This window comes from Protopterus annectens, chromosome 5.part0, assembly GCF_019279795.1.
Source record: "Protopterus annectens isolate FY-2018-M chromosome 5.part0, PAN1.0, whole genome shotgun sequence".
Classification (NCBI taxonomy): Eukaryota; Metazoa; Chordata; order Ceratodontiformes; family Protopteridae; genus Protopterus; species Protopterus annectens.
The window spans coordinates 49,530,504-49,542,831 of record NC_056735.1 but is presented as its reverse complement, the minus strand read 5'-3'; the positions used below and the strand labels follow the sequence as shown (position 1 = coordinate 49,542,831).

The window sequence follows — 12,328 nt, the reverse complement described above, 5'->3', positions numbered from 1 at the left end:
CATCAGTCCAAGTGTTTTTTCCCGAGGTTCTCTTTAAGGAGGTTGAATTTGACCAGTCCATTTCATCTGGTAGTAGGATTATATTGTTGTTTAATGAAGGAAGTGGCTTCTTCAATGGTGTTGAATGATCTCATGTCATTACTATGCTGAATTCTAATTTTGGCAGGATATGCAAGCTGTGCCTTTATTTTGTTTTGTTTTAAGAATTTCACTAAGGGCCATGTTTTCTTTCTTAGTTCCAAGAGTCTTGGTGAATAGTCATTATCAAATCTTATTTGGGATAGCTTGTAAATGACTGGGTTTTTCCTCCATGCAGTTCTCAATATCAGTTCTTTGTCCATAAATGACAGAAATTTAACCACTATAGATCTTGGAAAAGATTTAGTTGAGGCAGAAAGTGGTTTTCCGATGGCTCTGTGTGCTCTTTCGATTCCATATGACAAGCCTTCTTTCAGCCCTAAGATTTCAGGTAGCCATGAATTCAAGAATGAAATGATGTCTTCCCCCTCGGTCTTCTCCGGGACTCCAAAAATTCTTATGTTTGTTCTTCTTTCCCTATTCTCCATATCATCTATTTTATTTATTAGCCAAGTATTCTGTTGTAATAGAAATTCACTATGAAGCTCTTCTTCTTTTAGCCTTCCATCAATATCATTTAGAGATGACTCAATGTCAGTTATTTTTAATTGTTGCTGCTGCAGAATTTCCTTAAAGACTTCAGTTTGTTTTTGGCAACTATCTTTAAGGTTTTCTAGGTTTTCAGTAAACCTGTCCATCTTCAGAGATAAGTCTTGAAGAGTAGTTGATATCAGTTGGATTTCTTTCTTCAGAGAAGAGTCTGAGTGAGAATTCTTAGAGTTACTCATTACTAGACAGCTTTGTTAGTCTTCAGGTTTTTTTGACAGGAAAATTTCGGAATTTCTTCTCCAAAGTTGGTAATTCTATTGTTAATAGTTTCACATATAAGATTTATCAAAAATTACTTAGTTATAATAAGATTTTCCTGTTATTTCTAGTATAAATATAAGGAGCTCAAAAACTTGCTGCTATCAGTTAGGCATTAGGCTCCGCCCCCCCCCTGTTTTACAGTATTCTTGATATATATATTTGATTTCTCTGACTTTTTGTGTATAGTTTTTTGGCTAATATGTGTTTTTTTGCTACACTTCTGTATTCTAACCAGGTTAATTTTGATCTATCAATCCAGTTTTTGTGCTATATAAGCTTTCATCAGAGTGCAAAGTGTTATTGTGATATGTTTAGATAACTTAATTATTACCCTTAAATAGAGTATAGCTGTTTGCCATGAGAGCATACATTTTGAGTGTCCTGATTTCTCTAACAGAATTCTAAGTGAACACTATAGCTTATATACTGTTTTACAGCTCCAGAATATATGAAGGATCTCTTGCTTCTTTATTTGGGCAAAAGGGACAATATGGTGAACAGACTCCTTATTTGTCTTCCCATATTTCTCAGCTGGATCTTTCTATGCTGGCACAATTCATGTTGGCAAGAAATAGATACTCAAATATGTACTTTTTTGGATGTATTCTGATTAATTTTATTTATAAGAATGCATCGCAAAATCGGAATGCATCTTGAAACAAGATGGAATACAGACAACTAAAATATTTTATTTATAAGAATGCATCGCAAAATCGGAATGCATCTTGAAACAAGATGGAATACAGACAACTAAAATATTTAAATCCAGAACTTTTTTTCCAATTCTCCCTTCATATTTTCTTGATTGGGAGTTGCTGAGCCCTCTGTTAATACAAATGAAAACAATCCAGGGTGAAGATTGTAGGACCAGAACCCATCTCGCAGTAGGTTGTTCACAAAGATGAGAACTTAACTTGGACCAGCAAATTTCAGGACTTGTCCATGTGTATACTGCAACAATATGCATATATCCTGGGTGAAAGGCTGTCTGATTACTGCAGTGTGATGTAGCCACTTGAAGCATGTTGGAAAAAAGTAAAAAAAAAAACATGCAGTAATACAGACTGCATTTATAGTCTGTCCACCATTTGGGGTGCTGCTGGATGATTGATTTTTGGCTAATTTCTAGCAAGGAAATCTCCCGCAAACAAGTAAGCATTTGACAGTAAATCCACATCATCTTGCACTCGGACAGGTGAATCCTTTATTCCAGCAACCACTGTTTGCATTACTTTGTTTGCATTACTTTGTTTACCAGAGCAGGACCCCTGTCATGCTGCAGATGTCAGAGGTAATATACATTTATTATTACAGGCTGTAACTGGAAAACTTCAGTCTGCACTGGAACACCCCTCCTCACTACTAGGATCGATTGTAGGTATCGGAACCACTATTAATTTTCCTCCACAGTGAAACTGCAGAGTATCAAAATAATGTAGCTGTGCAAAAAAACGCATTAGAAAAGCAACTAGGCAATCAAACCAACAGATTTCACAGTCTCATTGGTTTACACATACTTCTCAACTGTCCTTGATTTTTAAGGATGTCCCTGATTTTGACTCTAATTTTAACTGTCAATCTCTCCTAAAATTGCAGACTTTTGGAAAATGTGTGCTGAATTATTATACTTGACAAATAATACCAATAATTAGTTATAGAAACTGTATATTTTCATGTTCTGTCAATGCTTCAAGTTAATAGTACTAATATTTAAGTGTCCCTGAATATTTCTGTATTTGTCCCTGATTCTGTTAAAATTTGTCCCTGATTGGTTGAGAGCTATGCAGACCCAGTTAGTGTCCGGAATATGGACAGCAGTGGTTACTTCCTGAGTGAAGTTGAAAATTTTTAGAACAAAGTTCTAGTAACTTAATTTGCCTCATCATCAGCTCTGATATTAGTCACCAAATAAGAACATCCATTCACTAAGCTGATGATTTGAAATCTTGCAGAAGTGCTGAAATACCCTTGGGCAGATGCATTTGCAATTCACTATGTGCAAAAAGGGCATAAGGTATTGGAACTTGCAACTTCATCTGGAGTAACTTGCATATTGATGAAAATAAAATGACCACTGCCAGTTCTGTACTGGCTATGGGTTGTAGGTACTACAGAGACCTGAGGATATCCTCCAATCTAGTCTTTGTCTCGGACTTGCTCTGTACACCTGAGCAAATATTCAGCTTATTCCAAATTCTCCTGAAGATCATATCCCTAACCAATATTAAAGGACCACAAGCTCTGCTTAGGGAGTGAAGATTATCTAACTTGCAGGGTACAGCACCACCAAGGTAGATAAGAACCTGTCCCAGTATCTACTAACCCCAAGATGTGTGGACTACCAGCTCAATGCATGCAAAAATCTAGTACCAGATACCTCTGCAACCGAAAGGGAAAAACCCAACCACAAAGTCCCTAAAAATGCCCTAGTAATGAAACACAACCCTGTGCATGTGGGGAGCCCAATAAAGGGAGGAAAAAGATCTCTATAAAAGGCTAAAAATGGCCAAATAGGGGACCTGGCCTTAAAGAGCATAATTTTTTATGACTGGATAAGTTTGTACCAATATATATTTGGCAAACAGGTGGGATGGGTCTAACATAAATCCACCAGTAACAAGTCTGCAGAATGTAAAACTCTGTGAATAAGTCCATCTTGGACTGACCTCCAACATAGAATGATTAAGCATAATTCTTCAAACTGAATGCAGCCATAAACACAACACTATACTGCTTGGACCAAAACAGGTGGGGCAGGCAAAGTTATAGGAACATGACCTTCTCCAGAACATAACGGGTACACTAAAGATGTGCGTTGGGTCATGAAGCCTGTAGAAGAAGCTGATTAGCCAGATGTTCACTTGCTCAGGGTAACCAGAGTCCCTTTCCAAGTAATCTGATACTGAATGACCAGCATTTGAAAAATGGGTAGTTTAGACTGCCTACAAAGGAAGGAAATTAACTAACTAGGCTGAAAATCATTAGCTGTGGTTTGCGCCAAGAACCAAGACCATAGGGCGACGTCTGGGGGGGGGGGGGTTGCATGGTAACACACCCTTGATAAGGTTGTGGTTAGCATTAAACCAACTGAGGACTGAAGAACCAAGACCATAGGTCGACGTTGTCTGGGGGAGGGGTTGCATGGTTACACACCCTTGATGAGGTTGTGGTTAGCGTTAAACCAACTGAGGATTGCTGCAAATAGAACCACCATAAAGTTGCTGTCCTTGAAGCATATTTCATTAATTGCTTTGCTTTAAGGACCACTATGGGCAAACAGGAAAGAATTTTGGTTTCTACAATGGTGGTGGTGCTGCGATAGCGTTGTCGCCTCACAGTAAGACGGTATCCGGTTTGATTCTCAGCTAGAGCGTCTTCTGCGTGGAGACATGCGTGAATGGGTGTACCTTCGTTGAAGGTTGTGTGTCAGGGCTGGTAACTCGGCACGTAAAAATCAACTACCAATCAATAGCGGACTGGAGTTCCGTTGTGGCGACCCCTAACCAGGAAAAGCCGAAAGACACAAACAAACAACGGTTATCAAACAATTGTGTATATATTGAGCCTGAATTACTTTGACTTTAACTGTAACTCTTACATTATTTCACACCCATTTTGGGGCATAAGTTGAAAGGAATCCTATACAGGTCATGGCTACCCATCCTCATCCTGAGGTCTTTGTCAGACCACATGTCAAGGTTGAGACTGAAGACACTAAAACCTAGCAGTCGTCCATCGGCTGCCCATTAGTTTGCTCTTTGCCCAGCCATAGCTGAGTAGGTCTCCATTTCAATTTCTCCAAGTCTCTTATAAGGAACTTTTAGACTAGCTCGAAATTCAGGTAGCCAGACCTTGGAAAAAGGTTCTGCATCAGGGATTCCCCCTGGTAAAAGGAGGAGGTCTTCTCCTTAGGATGCTCAGATTCATCAGACTCTTGAGGTCCAAGAGGTACTTAATATAGTCCAGGTTCTTTCTCAGATTCTGATTGTACAGATGCCGTCTTGTTGGCTTTGCTGCCTGAGGATTTGTCCTTTTGGTGATTCCATTCATAAGATGGGAGTCTTTAAACTGGAAGTCTAGCTATGCAATGGAAATGGGTAGTGACTTTTTACCAGTTAGATTTGATAATGATTAAAGTATTCATCCTATTTGGCAAGTACTGCAGGACACAGTCCTAGGGAGGTACATTTATAGTTGCAAGATGATAGTACATGCCTGTGTTGCCTCTGTGACCCAGATGAGACAATTTCCAACCAGGGTACTGCAGATGTAGTGGGCCCTGCTGAGAATGAGTAACCAACTTTGACTCACCAGTCCATTGAGTAAGCATGGCAACTCCATTCCCTGTAAGACTTGCATACAAGTGTTCCAGCAAATGTGGCACAAGTATCTGGAAGGAGTGGCTATCAAACGGTGCTTGTATCTGGCACTGGAGCAAAGGTGTAAGCACATATACCACAAGAAATCTGCTTCAATAGACTTCATTTGTGAGGACTACTACAGTGAGGGAAACAGGGCATTGAAAAACCCATGCTGCCTGGATGGCAGCCTCCCATAGCCAGTCCTTACCCATGCAGCATAAATGGAAACAGGAAATGGAAGGGCTGACTGTCTGTAGACATGAGAAACAGTAATGGTTGACCTTCACTTTTTCTCATGTAACTTTTCTACAAGAAAATTGAAAAAAATGAAGCTGTATGCAACTATTTCCAGTTGCACTATGGCCAGCTCTGTTCCCTTTTTCCCTGTGGGATGCTCTCTATGAAGAGAGAACACTATTGAGCAATCTTTCTATGCAAAATGCAGCAAAAGCTAGGACATGTGCAAACTGCATTAAAATCACAAATGAGCTCCATATGTGGCTTCAGGAGTGGAAACTTTAATGTCGTGATGGATGTTTCCATCTCCAGACAACGGAACACCAGATCAAGTTGTCCCTGCATAGCTGGATGTCGTAAATTGTTGTCCCTGCATAGCTGGATGTCCTACATTGCTGTCCCCGAGTTGCTGGATGTCCTAAATCTGAGTTTTTACCACACATGAAAGAGAGCTAGTTTCCACAGCTGTGTAAAGCCATCTGGTGGAAAGAGGATCTCTGCTAGGACTTGAGCAGGCAAGATCTCTTGTATGGTGCTCAAGTGCAAGAGTTAGCATATTACTAGAAATGTTAGACTGTATTGTTTTTCTTTTACCAGCAGTTGCTATATGCAAAACTAGTGTCAGAATTGCCACAGAAACATAACATAAAGCAATTTAGCACAACTGTATTGCATGTTTAACTGAATGCAGTTCATTATGTGTGCAACATTTAACTGACTCTTTCATTCCTTATGTTTTAATAAGTTGTGTTTTCCATTTTAGGTCATTGCAACAGCTGCCTTATTGGCCTGTATCCTGGCTATCACTGATGAACAGAACTGTCCTGCTCCCAAGGGATTACAGCCATTTCTGATTGGTGTGATTGTACAATTAGTGGGTATGTCTATGGGCTTAAACTGTGGCTATCCCATCAACCCTGCTCGAGACCTGGCACCAAGGGCTTTTACAGCAATCGCTGGTTGGGGCTTTGAGGTTTTTGAGTAAGTATAGCTGTAATAAAACAGAATGTTTTAAGTCTCATTTGCAGCTAGTTACTTTAAGGAAATCTGATATGATTTGGAGAAGTGGTATCTACAATAAATTCCATAACTGAAAATTAATGAAAATGGTTAGGGTAGCATATTTGTACTGTGACCAGTACACAATGTATTATTTTTCTTCATCAGTAGACTTGGGTTTTCAGCTAACGTTGCAGCAGTTAGGATAATGTGGTCCCACACAACTGTTCTCACTCTTTCTTGGATTGATTAATGTCCAAGACGCTTTGCCTCAGGCTGTCCTGCAAAAGCAAAGATGCAGGGCTGGGAGATCTATTCCAGGGTGATGGATTGATGGATCCGATAGCTCATATCCAGTGACCATACTCCATTACGTTCATCCCCGTCAACACTGCATCCTCTAAAGTGAATTACAAAGCTAGATAGGTCTGCAGTACAAATATTGCTTCATGGTTAGCAGTCTGATGGAATGACAAGTGAAAGCTTGTACTGGAGTGGACACCACCTAATTCACATACAGGACTGTCAATATTTTTGCTTTTCATCAACACAAAAGATGTTTCTATTTATTGCAAGTTTTCCTGACATTTTTGGGTACTAGCCCCCCCCCCCCCTTCCTGGAAAATAAACTATTTTACAACTAACTTACAGTTGCCATAAGTTTTATATGTTTTAAATAACTAAGCTACTTCTAGATGCCACTGTCTCATAAGTGGTAGCAATCTAGTTTTTACCCTGGTCTTTCTTTAGTAAATGAAAATACAGCCTTCTACAGGTCTGCCACCTTGGAACTTTTCTGATATTTGCACATTTTTCCACAGACATGAAAAGGTAAAGTCACAGCCTCAAAAATTAAATCTCCTAGACTGAAGTATTTTTAGTTCCCCCAAATCGGAGGCCAAGCTGTTACTTTACAGGCCAAGTAATTTAATGCCTGATTTAAATGGCTACTAATCTATGCTTCAATAGTGGATGAAAATAAAATAGGGTTTGGTTCTTGTCTTTCTGACTTGAAAACCCCTTTACAGAAACACCCACAACAATATGCGTTAATGTGGAGAAAACTAAGACCAACAGAATGGTAAATGACAGATGTGCTGAAAGCCAGCAACAGAACCCAGTTGTGGCTGCACTGAATTGAATTTGGCAAATTTTATTGTAGAATTGATTGACTTTTCCTAGCAGACTGTTGTGTAGGCCCAGTATGTAGGAGTGCTAGTAGGAGTGAAGCATGTGCAGTAGATTTACAACTAGGCCAGTGAGAAATCGCTTGGCTCTGTATAGAGCTCTGTCTTTTTTTTTCAGTCTTTGGTATTAAGCTTAAGTTTGATCTTCACTTATGTATCGGTTATTACATCAAGCAACTTGGTGCTGGAAACCTGCTCAAGTTTAATGTTTTTGAGAAAAAGAAATACTAAAACAATTGAGTTTAGGAACTGGCTTTAGTGGAAGAGCATCCGTTTAGGGAGCATTTTTTTTTTTTTTTTTTTTTTTTTTTGTTTACAAGGGCTTTTACTTGGCTACATAGAGAGTAGTAGCCTAGCAGTTAGAAAAAGCACTGAGAATAGAAAACATTGCTAGAGAGAGAGAGAAACAGTAGATCTTCACAGGCTTCAGCAAAGGTGAGAAAGGTATAGGAAAAAGGTGGCAAGATGCCCAGCAAGCCAAGGTGACCGTTGAAGGATGAGTGAGGTGTTCAGGCATGTGATGGGAAATGCACATTTTCGAGATGCAGTAGAGCACATGAGAATCTGTAATAGAGGCCCTATTTATAGGGAGGAAGTTTTGAAAGTATTGCAAATCGGCTAGATTTGCTGAATGACTTTTCTCCCTTTACATAGGAGTGATAGAGTGCAAACATAGAGTACAGCAGGGATACATAGAGAAAAATGGGCAAATGCAGAGGTCGAGACGAATGACATAAAATACTTGGATAAGCCATACCTAACTAATATAAAAAGACTGGTAGTGGTTGGTGAATGACGACTAGTAGGAGATGGGACATGAAGTTTGACAGCTATGGTTCTCTTGCACAATTTAGGTTGATATTGGTAAAGTAGGGAATGTCAGACAGGACTGGTAAAGGGTGGAATGAAGTTACTGAGTGCTACTTTCCTGCTAGTGGTTAACACCATGGATTCCTGCAAGATGTGCCAGTTCAGTATCTTCCATGTCTGTCAATCTCCACTGGGGTATAAGATCCAGTGTTGCCTATCTGGATGCCTTTTGAACATGCGACTATGAAAACATGATGACTCACATTTTTACCCACCTTGACATTTACAGCTTTTTCATGCAGTTCTTCAAAGCAGTGAAACAAAATGTCTCCCTAAGAACTTCTGGATGCAGAAAATTCGCCAGCACCTTTACTGTTAAACGGACTGATTCTGCAAAACAAAGTAAAACTATGGTCCTTATCTTAAGTTAAGTGAATCCAAACAGCAGATTTGCTTTCCTTAATTTTGTACAAGTCATCTATGTATGGAAAGCATCCACATCAACTCTGGTCACGGTACAGTCTTAACTTGGCAGGCAGAAGTAAAAAAAAATAAATAATACTTTGCATGGTCTACATCCTAGTGCCTTTGTAAAAAAAAAAAAAAAAAAAATCCTTGCCGATTTCCAGAACTCAGGCCTGTAAGTCAAAGTCTGTTCCAGGAAAAGATATGTTTCCTATATTGTTTGCCTTCACGTAGCTCAGCAGCCCACAGTCTCCTTCCCATCTTGCACCGAATTGTTTTTCTGTCTGAGCAGCCTTCATTTTTTTAACTCCTAATGTCTGTTTAAACAGACCTGTAGAAATGTACTCTACCTTCCAATGGCAAAACAGGTCAGCCATTCTGACAAAGCTCAGAGTTTATACAATTGTTGTACAACAGCCTTTCCTCCCTGTCATGTGTGTGCACATGTGGTGTGTGCTAACAAGTAAAACTGAGACTAATTTTTTTATCTTTTATTTTCCTTGTCTTTCTCATTTACTATAGTTTTGTTTTAACTTTACTTTATTAAAACAAAAAATGTCTTGCCTGTTACAAACATTTGCGTTGTACTCTTTGGAAAGGGGATTAATTCTATCTGAATAGTGAGAGGAGTTTAGAAGTGTCATTTTCATTTAAAATAAGAGCAGGTTAATGTTTAAAATCTGTGTGAGTTACCAGGCAAAGCTGATCTGTGACTATTTTGGATTCTTTGCACCCTGTCCCATGTATTTTTGAACTCGGACTCTCCCCCTGTGTAAATGTGACTTCATCTGCTCATAGTATTAAGCACTGCAAGGCCCTATTAGGAAGGCCCTCCCCTTAATCTGAAAGTACAGTTGTGTAAAATCTTGAATAATGGTAGATGTCCTTGCCTTTACTGCTGCAATATTCATTACTATATGGGATTCCTGCCGTGAAGCCCGTCATCCAGCCAGTCTGCCATTGCTTTAAGGTACAGTGAATGCCCCCTACACTCTCCTCACATAGTGGAGGGCATAAAGGTGACATTCAGGTGTACTTTCCTCAGAACTGATTGCCCCAGTAGAAACAGCAGTCCAAGGAAAACCAAAGAGCACCTGCTCATCCAGGAAGGAAAAAGACTAGGGGGGTGGAGGGAGGGAGTGAATACTGCAGCAGTGAAGGCAAGGACATATATACCGTTATTGTAAGATTTTACACAACTGTACTATGTCCTTACATTCACCGCTACAGCATTCAGTACTATATGAGAAGCTCAAGAAGAAACTTAGGAGGAGGAATCAGCAGTAGATCCTTCTAAAGAAGCCATGAAGAATGGCATTAGCAAAACCAGCTCTAGCTCTGGAGAATACAGTCCATCTTGTGTTTGGCAAAGGTATGCACAAAAGTCCAGTTAGCTGTTTCAAGAATAGAATTTGTGTCTGAACCTTTGAAAAAAGTACGAGAAGAACCCACCGCTCTAATAGAATGAGCCTGAACAGAAGAAGAAAGGCTCTCTCCATGAAAAGTGTAACGACAAGAAATAGCTTTTGAAATCCAAGTAGAAATAGTTTGCTTGGAAGCAGCCAATCTTAAAGACCTAGGATGAAAGGAAACAAACAACTGATCAGATTTCTGATGGCTTTAGTCTTATCCAAATTTAAATCTGGCTGTCTATGCATGTCTAAGGTATGCAGCATCCTCTCACTGTCAGATTGTGGCGAGGGGGAAAAACGAGGGCAAATTAATAGACTGTGACAAGTCATTGACCACCTTGGGCATAAAAGGATTAGTATGCAAGGACACCCTGTCCTCATGAAACACCAAAAAAGGTGGGCAAAGCCATAAGGACTTGCAACTCAAGACACCTGTCTGACAGAAAGAGCTAACAAAAAAAGTCTTCCAGGAACAATGCTGCAAGGAAACTGAAGCAGCAGGCTCTAAAGGAGCCTGAGTCTTACCAAAACAAAATTAAGATCTCCGAGAGGAGGGACAGGCTTCCTGGGAGGTATAGCTTTAACGATGCTTAGAAGTTGCCTAGCCTCAAATCTAGAAGCTAATGGGAAAGTTAGACAGACGAGCAGAGCTGATAAGTGGGCCTTGATAGATAGAAGACTAGGCCAAACCAGCATTGAGCACTCGCACATAATGGGCCAAACCAGCATTGAGCACTCACACATAATGGAGATCCAAGGGACATCCATCACAAGAAAGACACCAAACGGAAGACCTCTTCCATTTAGATAAGTAGGATTTCCTAGCAGTAGGTTTCCTAGTCTCCTTCAGGACCTGCAGCATGTCCTCAGAAGAAAGGTGTCTGAGGGATCCAAACACCATCACCCCCAGTATCAGTTGAAGTGTGGACAGGTGGGGATGGATGACAGATCCCTTGTCTTGTGAGAGTAGATCCACACTCTGAGGTAACCCTCGATTTCCCGAGGCTAGATGCAGAAGTAGAGGAAACTAGTGCTGTTGCAGCCAAAAGCGAGACCCCAACAAGGAGGATCCTGTTGAATCTTGAACAGGACAATTAGGATGAGAGGAAGGGGAGGGAATGCATAAAGAAACATCCCTCTCCAAGAAAATGAGGACATCCACCTTCCATACCAGAGGACCTGAGACTCTGGCACAAAATGATGAAGTTGTCCAGAGGGGAGGAAAACAGGACTACTTGAGGAGTACTCCACTGGTGAACAATGTCCAGAAACACTTCCCTGTAAGGCGTCCATTTGTGGGACTGAGTGAAGGACCTGCTCAGTGTCTGCCACAATGTTCAGATCTGAAGGGATATAAACTGCCTGAAGAGTCGCTTGATACTTGACAGCCAGATCCCATACCAGAACTGCCAGCCAGCAAAGAGGGCAAGATCTTGTTCCCCCTGTTTTGTTGATATACCACATAACTGTGGTATTGTCCATGAATACCTTGAGGCCACGGAGAGAAGAGAGGATGAAAAGCCTGAAGAGGCAATATAAGACCTCTCATCTCTGATGTCAGCAGGAGGAGCACATCAGTGAGATGACACACCTGAACATTCAGGGAGCCAAACATTGCTCCCTATCCCACATCTGAAGTTTCCTTGAGTAGATCCTGAGAGGGAAGAGGAGGATGAAAAGGAAGCCCTCGATTTGGACACAAATGCTGAATCTACCATAGAAGTCTTGAGACAAAGGAGAAGTGGAGCTGGTAAAGTCTAGAGGATGCACATGTTGAAGCAACACTGATTTCAGAAACCACTGAAATTTCTGCCGGTGAAGTCTGGCCAGAGGACACATCAGAATGGTGGAAGCCATGAACCTCAGAGCTCTGAGAAATTCCCTGGCTGTAATGGAGGCCAGGGCAAGA

General features: G+C 40.5%; 1 protein-coding gene across 1 annotated transcript in view; it reads left to right on the top strand.

Moving 5' to 3' along the window:
* Positions 1-12,328, top strand: part of LOC122802482 (aquaporin-9-like) — a 117,075-nt gene that overhangs the window by 68,687 nt on the left and 36,060 nt on the right. The window contains exon 5 of the mRNA XM_044072129.1: positions 6,310-6,527. Coding sequence (XP_043928064.1) covers positions 6,310-6,527 — 218 coding nt within the window. The remainder of the gene's footprint in view (positions 1-6,309; positions 6,528-12,328) is intronic.